General features: G+C 39.1%; 1 protein-coding gene across 1 annotated transcript in view; it reads left to right on the top strand.

The window, feature by feature from the left end:
- The first annotated feature begins 7,071 nt into the window (after positions 1-7,071).
- laptm4b (lysosomal protein transmembrane 4 beta) overlaps positions 7,072-14,340 on the top strand; it is a 32,095-nt gene continuing 24,826 nt past the window's right edge. Inside the window, exon 1 of the mRNA XM_034160981.1 lies at positions 7,072-7,302. Coding sequence (XP_034016872.1) covers positions 7,210-7,302 — 93 coding nt within the window. The 5' untranslated portion in view covers positions 7,072-7,209. The remainder of the gene's footprint in view (positions 7,303-14,340) is intronic.

Raw genomic sequence — 14,340 nt, 5'->3', positions numbered from 1 at the left:
GATGAAAGTCATATTCAGTGATGAATCTCAAATCTGCATTGGGCAAGGTGATGATGCTGGAACTTTTGTTTGGTGTCGTTCCAATGAGATTTATAAAGATGACTGCCTGAAGAGAACATGTAAATTTCCACAGTCATTGATGATATGGGGCTGCATGTCAGGTAAAGGCACTGGGGAGATGGCTGTCATTACATCATCAATAAATGCACAAGTTTACGTTGATATTTTGGACACTTTTCTTATCCCATCAATTGAAAGGATGTTTGGGGATGATGAAATCATTTTTCAAGATGATAATGCATCTTGCCATAGAACAAAAACTGTGAAAACATTCCTTGCAAAAAGACACATAGGGTCAATGTCATGGCCTGCAAATAGTCCGGCTCTTAATCCAATTGAAAATCTTTGGTGGAAGTTGAAGAAAATGGTCCATGACAAGGCTCCAACCTGCAAAGCTGATCTGGCAACAGCAATCAGACAAAGTTGGAGCCAGATTGATGAAGAGTACTGTTTGTCACTCATTAAGTCCATGCCTCAGAGACTGCAAGCTGTTATACAAGCCAGAGGTGGTGCAACAAAATACTAGTGATGTGTTGGAGCATTCTTTTGTTTTTCATGATTCCATAATTTTTTCCTCAGAATTGAGTGATTCCATATTTTTTTCCCTCTGCTTGGTCTAAAAAAGTAACCATTACTGACTGCCACAATTTTTTTTTTCCTGATTTCTTATAGTGTTTCTTAAAGCCAGAAAGTTGCCATTTGAAATGACTTTAGTTTTGTGTCATGTCTGTGATCTGCTTTTTTTCTACAAAATTAAACAACTGAATGAACATCCTCCGAGGCCGGTGATTCCATAATTTTAGCCAGGGGTTGTATATCGGTGCTGGTCTGAAATCAGCTTAAAGTCCATGTTGCGTATCAAGCATTCAAAGCCTACTGTCTGTGTGATTTGCTCCTTCACAAAGAGCAGCTGGAATGATGAACTTGAATTCATATCGGTCAGGGTGAAATCCACTGCTGGCAGGATTTACAGCAGAAGAAAACTGGAACTTTCAGCCTATCAAGTCAGTCTGGTTCTATTCTGCTAGGTGACATGTAGACTGCAGTACGTAATAGCCACCAGGGGACACTGCTCTTATAAGTGTCTTTGTCTATTTATTTGTACTGTGAACTGATTTTAATGGTTCCCCTCTGCACTCAAAATGACTTTAAATATTTTTCCTCCAGTCTTTTAAGTTTGAAAAAGCCATGCCATATGTACAGACAGTAAGGGCTTTTTCCAGTTCTGTGATTGCACTGTGCAAAAGCTGTACTTCCTTGTTTCGATGTTGACAAATTGTATTTTACTACCTTATGGCAGAATGTGAAATGTGTATTTTTTTTTTCTTAGTTTGTAACTTGTGTAAGATTTCTGATACAAAAGAATTTCTAATGTAAACTAAGAATGAAGACAGAGATGTGATATGAAGCAGCTTTAATTCCACATTGTTGATTTACATATACATATAATATGTGAATCAGGAAATGAATTCCATTGCCTTAACCCATAGTTGTATATTGAGTGCATTGCATCCTTTTTTATAGCCTACATCCAACTTCAACTTTTGATGTCATAGTTAAGTTAGCCTTGCATGATTTTGGTAATAATACTTGTGAACATAAAAGAAGACACCACTGTAAGTGTTAGTACTTGTTCCTAAAGTACCACTCTGTATGCAGTATATACTGTAATATTCTTCCAAGATCAAAATGCAGGCTTTGGGAGGGGCATCCAGTTTAATAGAACAGAGTGGCGTAGTCTGTTGCATCTCGTGTATCAAGACATTGATCAGCTGATGGTGGTACGTTATCTTTATCTAAAGTTGCTGGTAGACACGATTACGTATAACATGTTTCTGTGGCTGCAGATGCCCTCAATTTTTACTGATGGTGATTATTCAATCAATGTATTTATATATTTGTCACTAGGAAATAGTTTTGTGACTGGTTTTGTTTGACAGATATTTCTATGTTTATTTGGTTAAAGATGAAAAATAAATAAGTGCTTGAAATTACAGTTTTATTTCCTTGCATTTTTAACTGCTTGTTTACTTAAACTGGAAGGACATTTAGAAAATAACACACCAGCATTGTGTTTGAGCTTTGAAGTTAACCATCTACAGAATAAACATAATTAATAATACATTTATTGGTATACCGCTTTCAAGAAAACTAATTCAAAGTGGTTTATAGTGAGTCAAATTTAGAATGGCATTCAATAAGCACAGAGAAAAGGGAAACAAATGAGTTGCATAAAAGCTTGACAGTCCAGGAAGTCTTAGGAAAACAATAAGCCTGAATCCTGAGACTGCAAGACAAGTTCTGTAAGATGACAAGTGGTTGCACAATCATTCCATGTTGACTCTCACATCACTAGCAATCAGTGGGGGGAGATAAATACAGGGGTGAGGTGATGGAATTTCTTAGCTCTATTTAAAACTCTAGCAACCATACAATGTAAACTGACCAAGAAGTGCAACCTCAAGGGAGAATAGTAGTAGGCCAAAAACAACCCTGAACTACCCTTCACTTAACTGGAATATTAAAGGTAGTGATGTTATTTAAAAAAAATAATAAAATACAGCACAAACAACCAAAAAAGTAAGATCTCAATCATTAAAGTACTAGACCACACATACCAAAATAACTTTTACATAATTTGCTGTGGAACTTCAGATAAATTTTATTTTTTCAGACAGATGCAGATTCTTCACTTTGTACACTGACCTTATGTATGTTAGCCAGAAAAAAAAGAGCCTGTTGTCCACTTTCAAGCTTCTGTGAAACATGTCTCAGTGAGCAACCACAGCCGTTACATATGTCAAGTCTAAAACAAGCAATTTCAGTCCTACATGTTATATTAATCGTTCTACATGCACAGATGTAGAAATGTTTTAACATGAATGCCGAAGCAGATTTAACTACAAAAGGCAGCACACATGTTGATACACTGTGTGGGGTTTATTCTCCAGCATTTATGAGACCAAAATAATAATAATCTTAAAAGGAATCTTATTTCCTGTAATTAAATCAGACCTGTTTTAATACCTGCACAATTGCTTCTAATTCAAACATTGTAAGTTTTATTAAAGTCTTTGACAGTATAGGTTAAAAAAGTAAAGAGTGAAATTTTGATCTTAAAAATGCAGTCTGGTCAATGTTAAGTCAAGGCAAGAGGGGAAAATCCCTGATGTTTTGATGATGCAGTCTGCCCACCAGGTCCATCTGTCAGTGTGTTTGCACAACCGGGGTGAGGGGTGACAGGAAATCTGAACTGATTTATTTATTTATTCTAATGCCAATGTGGCCAAAAAACAAGGCCATCTTAAGTTATTGATTTTTTTTTAACTAATTTATTAGGTTCCAAAGAAAAAATAACCTGATTTGCTAACAAATAATGTATGTGCTAGTCCGTCTACACAACATACACTGACTTCAGATATTAAATTTGTAATTTGAAATGGATGCACATTTCTAAACATTCTAGCAGGTGGCAGTACAGCATGTATAATGCGTTGTTATGTCCACGGTTGTATTACAGACGTAATAAAATCATTGGCGTTTATTTGTTTGTCAATTTCAATTTATTTTCATTTATATAGCGCCAAATCACAACAAGGCGCTTCAGACAAGTAAGGTCTAACCTTACTAAACCCCAGAGCAGCAGTGGTAAGAAAAAACTCCCTCTGAGGAAGAAACCTCAAGCAGACCAGACTCAAAGGGGTGACCCTCTGTTTGGGCCATGCTACAGACACAAATTACAGAACAATTCACAAAATGAATATACAAGAAATGCTGTTGGAGCACAGGACAGGTGGGTCTTCAGCACAAATACCACACCCATTTCTGGATGGAGCTGCACCTTAAACAGAATGAAAAAACTGAATTGGGCACCAGAAAGACAATAAATACAGTATAATTTGCCAGCATCAAACAAGAAAAACAGGATATTAAGGTGATCGCCGGCCACAAAGCCTAAGCTTCACTAAAAGACCAAGAATTTAGGTAAAGTTGAGGCCATGGCACGCTCCGTTTCCTAATAAAATGAATTAGAGTAAAAAGCGCAGAACTATACTATGCCAGTATGCTAGCCTGTCTGTCTTTTAGCAAGATAATGTCAAAACTACTGCACGGATTTTGACTAAATTTTCACCACAGATAGACAGACCAAGGAAGACTACATTAAATTGTAGAGGTCTGAATCCGGATTCTGGATCAAGTTTCACTTTATATAGGCCTTGAAGGATTACTGTTGGCAGGATTACGTCAAAGCTACTGCACAGATTTTGATGACATTTTCACCACAGATAGATATTAGGGCATGGAAGACTCCATTACATTTTGGAGGTGATCCAGATCAGGATTCTGGATCAAGTTTCACTTTATATAGGCTTTAAAGGATTACATCAAAACTACTGCATGGGTCGTCACCAAATTTTCACCACAGACACATATTAGGCCATGGAAGACCCCATTAAATTTTGGAGGTGATCCAGATCTGGATCCGGATTTTGAGATTTCCCTTTATATAGGCTTTGAAGGATTACTTCAAAATGACTTAATGTATTCTCACCAAATTTGCACCATAGATAGATATTAGGGCATGGAAGACTTCATTGCATTTTGGAGGTGAACAGTCCCCCCCAAAAGTCGCCTCCCACCCCACCTTCACTGTGCATGCATCATTTCGTAGCGTCAGCAGTGATTACCGATTATCACCTAATTTCTGCTTAAAACTGCACTTGTCATCATCTATCTCAGCGACAAATATCTGAAGCTTTTGTACAACAATAATTTCCACATAAATTCAGCATTATTTCATAATAAAAGATGGGGGGAAGTGATCAGAGTGCCACAGCAGCATGTCTGAGTCTGACATGCTGCAGCTGCACCTATGTCATTTCAGAGCGTCAGTAGTGACTCACCAATTATTGCCTCATTTCTGCTTAAAACGGCCTCGCTTCTGCTTAAAACTGACTTTAGAATGATTTCAGAGGTTTTACTTTGTCATCAGATGGTTAATAATCACATTATTCCCTTTCATCGTTGCTGCAGTGGTCCAAAATGACGCATGCACAGTGAAGGCACAGGATTTTTAGAGGGGACCGTCCAGATTGGCAGACGTCAGAAATCTCTGATTGCTCTTGTTTTTCATGTAGACCTCATTTTAACATTTTGCCATGGGTAATATGCAGATTATGTTTTCTCTCTATCGAATATATGTTGGAACACATTTTCAAAGCTAATATTACAAGGTGTTTCACAAATATGACTACCCTAAGATCGCAAAGAATTATCAGCAGGGCAAACTGCAACTGTCAAAACTTTTCTTAAGTGTCTTTTTACCTGAATATTTGGGGAAAGAACTGTGACTCAATTATTTTCATGCATATTTGTTGTAAGGAATCATACTCTCACGAGCGCCACCAGCTTAGCTTATAGCAAACTAAAAGTGGACGCTCTTGTTTTGGCCGAACTACTATACAGTTTCTGTATATTCTGTGGTGGCATGAGCCCGCGGCCGACGTGCTTGATGAATTCCCAGATAATTAGGCTTAAAACTTTCCTTTTTGCTAAAGCTTATAGTTAGGGCTGGATCAGGTGACCCTAAACCATCCCTTAGTTATGCTGCTATAGACGTAGACTGCTGGGGGGTTCCCATGATGCACTGTTTCTTTCTCCTTTTGCTCTGTATGCACCACTCTGCATTTAATCATTAGTGATTGATCTCTGCTCCCCTCCACAGCATGTCTTTTTCCTGGTTCTCTCCCTCAGCCCCAACCAGTCCCAGCAGAAGACTGCCCCTCCCTGAGCCTGGTTCTGCTGGAGGTTTCTTCCTGTTAAAAGGGAGTTTTTCCTTCCCACTGTAGCCAAGTGCTTGCTCACAGGGGGTCGTTTTGACCGTTGGGGTTTTACATAATTATTGTATGGCCTTGCCTTACAATATAAAGCGCCTTGGGGCAACTGTTTGTTGTGATTTGGCGCTATATAAAAAAATGGATTGATTGATTGATTGATAATGCTGTATTTGCAATGACAGTGCATTTTTGTGGGTAATAAAAACATAAGGAGTAAATTTAGCACAAGAACTTCTGTATATCGTGTGTTTTTATGCCTAAATGATCGCAAGTCAATATACTCACACTCGTAGCATCTTCTCATGTTGGAAAATTCAGCGCTGGGTCAGGCAAAAGTAGTCCGGCAAGCTATCCCTCAATGCCAAAATAGCAGAGATGTCGCTCCAGCAAGAGCGGCACGCTGAGCAGTGTGGTAAGAATGCAACATTGCATGATAGGTAACACACACACACACACACACACACACACACACACACACACACACACACACACACACACACACACACACACACACACACACACACACAAAAACCCACCAAATGTAACACTCAACCCACCATGACCACCTCACCTATAAAATCTGGAGCCGCCCCTGCGCAATAACCAGACCGCTCTGGGGAGCGATTATATCATTTGAGTGTGTTTCTATATAAATTAAAAACTGACATAAAATGGGAAGAAAAGTATAGGCAACGATCTCAGAGATGATTTGTTCTAGTTTCATTTGATACTAATCAGCATGTTTGAACTGTTCCCGAGTGAGGCAGTGAAACCTGATCACCCTCCCCTCATAAACGTGAGTAAAATAATATTTAGACAACTAAATGTTTTTGGATCGTTGTGTGAAAAGCCAGTGTCAACCATGGTGTCAACTAGCCCGACAACCGGCCCTGAATTGGGACCACTGATCTCAGATCAGTGATTGGGACAGATACTGGCCTCCATTTTGGAGTGGGCATTCCCACCTAAACGACCAATAGGAGAGCAGCGCTCGCGCCACATCAACGTGAAGCCGGCGTCAGCGTCTCGACCGCCAACCAATCACAGGCTAGGAGAGAGAGGCCTGTATCTGGCCCAATTTCGGGCTGTTTTCGGACTAGTGTTCCACCTCCCCCCACCCCGCGCGCGCTGGTCACGTGGTTCCGGGATGAGCCAGATTAATTTGCCTGGAGTCCTCACAGGGAGCACATCATTGTCTCAAACGGTCGTTAATGCAGCGGTTGTAACGCTAAGAACTCCTTTAGTTTTGGGGATAAATATTCATTTCCAGCAGCATTCATGAAATAGCGTGGAATTATTGGCAGAGTTAACGATGATTTCGCCTTGGGACCGCTGGTACTCGACAAACTGCTGCCTTTGTTGCCATGTCCGGACGGGCACCATTATCCTGGGAATATGGTACATGGTCAGTGAGCTTTTCTCCTTTATTTAATGTCAAATGTCAAAAGCGCGCGGAACACGCCGTGGAATATTTAATTCAAACGAAAAAACACGAGTTTAAAGATGCCCGCTAACGCTCGTTATTCCTTTCTCCTGTATGTAATTTAGGCTTAAATTATTTTTTTTAAACATAACAGTAAAAGTTTGAAAAACCTTTGTAAATCTGCGACCTTTAGGGAGTCACTGGGTTTTTTCCAAGTGTTAACGAGCACTGGGAAGCCACGGTATTTATAAAAGTTAATTTCGGGAAAATGGGTCAGAATACAAACCATAAATATTCCCAAGGTTTCACTTTTTTCCCACATTTTGTTATATTACAGCTTTATTCTAAAAGTAAGAAAAATATTCCCTCTTAACGATTCGCATGATATAATATTATTATTTGAAAATTTATTGATAAAAAAAAATCTAAGAAGTCACGTATACATAAATATTCACAGCCTTTGCTCAGTATTTTGTTGATGTACCTAGGGCCGCAACAAACGACTATTTGGATCATCGATGAATCTGATGGGGTTTCGACACGATTAATCGATTAATAGGATTAGCGGGGAATTTAAAAAAAAAAAGTGCCAGGGAAACAGTTTTTCTCTCCTTCCATCACTTTATTTAACAGCTGAACATTATTTGAAAACTTAAAATACTTGAAAATCAGCATATCGTCAAATCAATCAATCAATTTTTTTTTTTATATAGCGCCAAATCACAACAAACAGTTGCCCCAAGGCGCTTTATATTGTAAGGCAAGGCCATACAATAATGATGTAAAACCCCAACGGTCAAAACGACCCCCTGTGAGCAAGCACTTGGCTACAGTGGGAAGGAAAAACTCCCTTTTAACAGGAAGAAACCTCCAGCAGAACCAGGCTCAGGGAGGGGCAGTCTTCTGCTGGGACTGGTTGGGGCTGAGGGAGAGAACCAGGAAAAAGATATGCTGTGGAGGGGAGCAGAGATCGATCACTAATGATTAAATGCAGAGTGGTGCATACAGAGCAAAAAGAGAAAGAAACAGTGCATCATGGGAACCCCCCAGCAGTCTACGTCTATAGCAGCATAACTAAGGGATGGTTCAGGGTCACCTGATCCAGCCCTAACTATAAGCTTTAGCAAAAAGGAAAGTTTTAAGCCTAATCTTAAAAGTAGAGAGGGTGTCTGTCTCCCTGATCTGAATTGGGAGCTGGTTCCACAGGAGAGGAGCCTGAAAGCTGAAGGCTCTGCCTCCCATTCTACTCTTACAAACCCTAGGAACTACAAGTAAGCCTGCAGTCTGAGAGCGAAGCGCTCTATTGGGGTGATATGGTACTACGAGGTCCCTAAGATAAGATGGGACCTGATTATTCAAAACCTTATAAGTAAGAAGAAGAATTTTAAATTCTATTCTAGAATTAACAGGAAGCCAATGAAGAGAGGCCAATATGGGTGAGATATGCTCTCTCCTTCTAGTCCCCGTCAGCACTCTAGCTGCAGCATTTTGAATTAACTGAAGGCTTTTTAGGGAACTTTTAGGACAACCTGATAATAATGAATTACAATAGTCCAGCCTAGAGGAAATAAATGCATGAATTAGTTTTTCAGCATCACTCTGAGACAAGACCTTTCTGATTTTAGAGATATTGCGTAAATGCAAAAAAGCAGTCCTACATATTTGTTTAATATGCGCTTTGAATGACATATCCTGATCAAAAATGACTCCAAGATTTCTCACAGTATTACTAGAGGTCAGGGTAATGCCATCCAGAGTAAGGATCTGGTTAGACACCATGTTTCTAAGATTTGTGGGGCCAAGTACAATAACTTCAGTTTTATCTGAGTTTAAAAGCAGGAAATTAGAGGTCATCCATGTCTTTATGTCTGTAAGACAATCCTGCAGTTTAGCTAATTGGTGTGTGTCCTCTGGCTTCATGGATAGATAAAGCTGGGTATCATCTGCGTAACAATGAAAATTTAAGCAATACCGTCTAATAATACTGCCTAAGGGAAGCATATATAAAGTGAATAAAATTGGTCCTAGCACAGAACCTTGTGGAACTCCATAATTAACTTTAGTCTGTGAAGAAGATTCCCCATTTACATGAACAAATTGTAATCTATTAGACAAATATGATTCAAACCACCGCAGCGCAGTGCCTTTAATACCTATGGCATGCTCTAATCTCTGTAATAAAATTTTATGGTCAACATTATCAAAAGCAGCACTGAGGTCTAACAGAACAAGCACAGAGATGAGTCCACTGTCCGAGGCCATAAGAAGATCATTTGTAACCTTCACTAATGCTGTTTCTGTACTATGATGAATTCTAAAACCTGACTGAAACTCTTCAAATAGACCATTCCTCTGCAGATGATCAGTTAGCTGTTTTACAACTACCCTTTCAAGAATTTTTGAGAGAAAAGGAAGGTTGGAGATTGGCCTATAATTAGCTAAGATAGCTGGGTCAAGTGATGGCTTTTTAAGTAATGGTTTAATTACTGCCACCTTAAAAGCCTGTGGTACATAGCCAACTAACAAAGATAGATTGATCATATTTAAGATCGAAGCATTAAATAATGGTAGGGCTTCCTTGAGCAGCCTGGTAGGAATGGGGTCTAATAAACATGTTGATGGTTTGGATGAAGTAACTAATGAAAATAACTCAGACAGAACAATCGGAGAGAAAGAGTCTAACCAAATACCGGCATTACTGAAAGCAGCCAAAGATAACGATACGTCTTTGGGATGGTTATGAGTAATTTTTTCTCTAATAGTTAAAATTTTGTTAGCAAAGAAAGTCATGAACTCATTACTAGTTAAAGATAATGGAATATTCAGCTCAATAGAGCTCTGACTCTTTGTCAGCCTGGCTACAGTGCTGAAAAGAAACCTGGGGTTGTTCTTATTTTCTTCAATTAGTGATGAGTAGAAAGATGTCCTAGCTTTACGGAGGGCTTTTTTATAGAGCAACAGACTCTTTTTCCAGGCTAAGTGAAGATCTTCTAAATTAGTGAGACGCCATTTCCTCTCCAACTTACGGGTTATCTGCTTTAAGCTACGAGTTTGAGAGTTATACCATGGAGTCAGACACTTCTGATTTAAAGCTCTCTTTTTCAGAGGAGCTACAGCATCCAAAGTTGTCTTCAATGAGGATGTAAAACTATTGACGAGATACTCTATCTCCCTTACAGAGTTTAGGTAGCTACTCTGCACTGTGTTGTTATATGGCATTAGAGAACATAAAGAAGGAATCATATCCTTAAACCTAGTTACAGCGCTTTCTGAAAGACTTCTAGTGTAATGAAACTTATTCCCTACTGCTGGGTAGTCCATCAGAGTAAATGTAAATGTTATTAAAAAATGATCAGACAGAAGGGAGTTTTCAGGGAATACTGTTAAGTCTTCTATTTCCATACCATAAGTCAGAACAAGATCTAAGATATGATTAAAGTGGTGGGTGGACTCATTTACTTTTTGAGCAAAGCCAATAGAGTCTAATAATAGATTAAATGCAGTGTTGAGGCTGTCATTCTCAGCATCTGTGTGGATGTTAAAATCGCCCACTATAATTATCTTATCTGAGCTAAGCACTAAGTCAGACAAAAGGTCTGAAAATTCACAGAGAAACTCACAGTAACGACCAGGTGGACGATAGATAATAACAAATAAAACTGGTTTTTGGGACTTCCAATTTGGATGGACAAGACTAAGAGTCAAGCTTTCAAATGAATTAAAGCTCTGTCTGGGTTTTTGATTAATTAATAAGCTGGAATGGAAGATTGCTGCTAATCCACCGCCCCGGCCCGTGCTACGAGCATTCTGACAGTTAGTGTGACTCGGGGGTGTTGACTCATTTAAACTAACATATTCATCCTGCTGTAACCAGGTTTCTGTTAGGCAGAATAAATCAATATGTTGATCAATTATTATATCATTTACCAACAGGGACTTAGAAGAGAGAGACCTAATGTTTAATAGACCACATTTAACTGTTTTAGTCTGTGGTGCAGTTGAAGGTGCTATATTATTTTTTCTTTTTGAATTTTTATGCTTAAATAGATTTTTGCTGGTTATTGGTAGTCTGGGAGCAGGCACCGTCTCTACGGGGATGGGGTAATGAGGGGATGGCAGGGGGAGAGAAGCTGCAGAGAGGTGTGTAAGACTACAACTCTGCTTCCTGGTCCCAACCCTGGATAGTCACGGTTTGGAGGATTTAAGAAAATTAGCCAGATTTCTAGAAATGAGAGCTGCTCCATCCAAAGTGGGATGGATGCCGTCTCTCCTAACAAGACCAGGTTTTCCCCAGAAGCTTTGCCAATTATCTATGAAGCCCACCTCATTTTTTGGTGACCTCAAATGTCCCTTGGCTGTTTGAAATATAAAATAATAAAGAATAAAACAGTTTATAATAAAGAAAAAAATAATTATTTCAAATGTCATTGCTTTATCAAAGTGCCGAGTTGCCATAAAACAACATTGAATCATGTATGTTATAAAATATATGGTGAAAAAAGAGGTATTTTTGTTGCTGCAAATGGGCAATTAGCATAACCAGTTAACCATAAAACCTAAAACAAAAACTGTAGCCTGACTCATATGTGCAACATTCTGTGTATAACTTGTAACCTATGTGGTCATTTCACAATGACACATGTGACTCATGTCTTTCTCTAAAATTGTATTGTAGCATTATTAGTTATTATTACTATTATTATTGTTGCTATTATTATTAATATATAAATAAAAATAAATTAAAAAATATAATTTGTAATACATTTGACTCTTTTATGACAACAAACGCTGAGCCATTAATTATACAGAAAACAAATGCACAAACATGCTGAAATGCCAGCAGCTTCATGCTAACTTTAACATTGAAAACGCCATAGACATGCTAATGCATTAGAATCGGCGTTAGCATAAAATACATCTATCAACTGTTTCAGAAGACCATAACAGGTCAGTTTAACATAAAAAAGGTAAATATTCCTCACAGACATATGCTCTTTAGGGTTTTAGTCGGGAAAATTTAAGATAAAGCGAAATAAAACAAATGAAAACAATGAAACAACAGCTCGAAGCACTCCATTGGTTCAAGATTCAAAGCAAAGCTCCGTTGATTATATGGAAGAAACAAAACATTTGCGGTAAAACAAAGTTATTTAGCAACTAATTAATGACTAAATTAGTTGACAACTATTTTAATAATCGATTTTAATCTATTAACTCGATTAGTTGTTTCAGCTCTTGATGTACCTTTTGGCAGCAATTACAACCTCAAGTCCTCTTGAATGTGATGCCACAAGCTTGGTGCACCTATCTTTGGGGGGGTTTGTCCATTCCTCTTTGCAGCACCTCTCAAGCTCCATCAGGTTGGATAGGGAGCATCGGTGCACAGCCATTTTCAGATCTCTCCAGAGATGTTCAATTCAGGGCTCTGGCTGGGACACTCAATGACATTCACAGAGTTGTCCTGAAACCACTCCTTTGATATCTTGGCTGGGTGCTTAGGGTCATTGTTGTGCTGACAGATGAACCGTCTCCCAGTTTGAAGTCAAGAACACTCTGGAGCAGGTTTTCATCCAGGATATCTCTGTACATAGCTGCATTCATCGTTCCCTCAATCCTGACTAGTCTCCCAGTTCCTGCTGCTGAAGAACATCCCCACAGCATGATGCTGCCATCACCATGCTTCACTGTAGGGATGGTGCCTGGTTTCCTCCAAACATGATGTCTGGCATTCAGGCCGAAGAGTTCAATCTTTGTCTCATCAGATCAGAGAATTTTGTTTCTCACTGCCTGAGAGTCTTTCAGGTGCCTTTTGGCAAACTCCAGGCGGGCTTCCGGCTCTAGGAAGAGATCAGTCATGGTGGATCTGAGCTTCTTCCATTTATGGATGATGGGAGGCCACTGTGTTCATTGAGACCCTCAAAGGAGCTGAAATGTTTCTGTACCCTTCCTCAGATTTGGGCCTCGAGACAATTCCGTCTCTGAGGTCTACAGACAATTCTTTTGACTCCATGTTTGGTTTGTGGTCTGACATGTTCTGTCAGCTGTGGGACCTTATATGTGGACAGGTGTGTGCCTTTCCAAATCATGTCCACTCAACTGAATTTACACCTGGGCTCAATTTTGAGCTTGATGGCAAAGGCTGTGAATACTTAAGTACACGTGACTTTTGTTTGTTTGTTTTTTTGTTTTTATAAATTTGCAAAAATCTCAAATTAAAGTTTTCATGTTGTCATTATGGGGTATTGTGTGTAGAATTTTGACGGGAAAAAATTAATTTACTACATTTTTGAATAAGGCTGTAACATAACAATATGTGGAAAAGGCGAAGTACTGTGAATGCTTTCCAGATGCACTGCTTTATGAAACCTATGCTTGCAAAGCGACCATTGTCTCTTGTTGCTGCAAAGAACCCACTGGAATTGAAAATGAATGACAAGTGGTTGTTTTGCCTCTATGGCTTGTGGCTAATGTGTCCGTAGGGTTAGTGCATGAAAGTAGCATTTGCTTTTATTTATAATCACTATTTCACATCAAAATTCTAATATCTGAATATTTAAAGAAAGCCTTCATACTCCAGAGAGTAGAAGCATTAGCATTTTATATTTGTGTATTTATATTTGCAAACTGTTTTTACTTTTGGTGCTCCATGTCCTTCTTACGCTGCTGGAACTTCAATTTCCCTGAGGCAGTCTTCCCAAAGGATTAATAAAGTTCTGTCTAATCTAATGTAATCTAATCTCTAATAGATAGATAACACACAAATAATGAATGTTTGAGTGCAATGGTACAAATATTTCATGCGGTGAAAGATTGAATGTTTCATTCAACTCGGCTGTGCCTCGTTCCCACAAGCACTGCCTCTGGCAAACACTACTTTCTCAGCCCCCCCCCCCCCCAATCACTTCTGAACCCCCTCGGCACAGCTAACCTTCCCGTCCATTACCCAGCATGTCTGGTCACTGTCGGACCGTTGTTTGTTTTTAAGCTAAGCGCCGTTGCTGCTAGTGTGAGCGTGCGGCG

Source organism: Thalassophryne amazonica, chromosome 20 (assembly GCF_902500255.1).
Source record: "Thalassophryne amazonica chromosome 20, fThaAma1.1, whole genome shotgun sequence".
Lineage (NCBI taxonomy): Eukaryota > Metazoa > Chordata > Actinopteri > Batrachoidiformes > Batrachoididae > Thalassophryne > Thalassophryne amazonica.
Note: the sequence above shows the minus strand (reverse complement) of the source record. Positions and strands in the feature narration are given on the sequence as shown.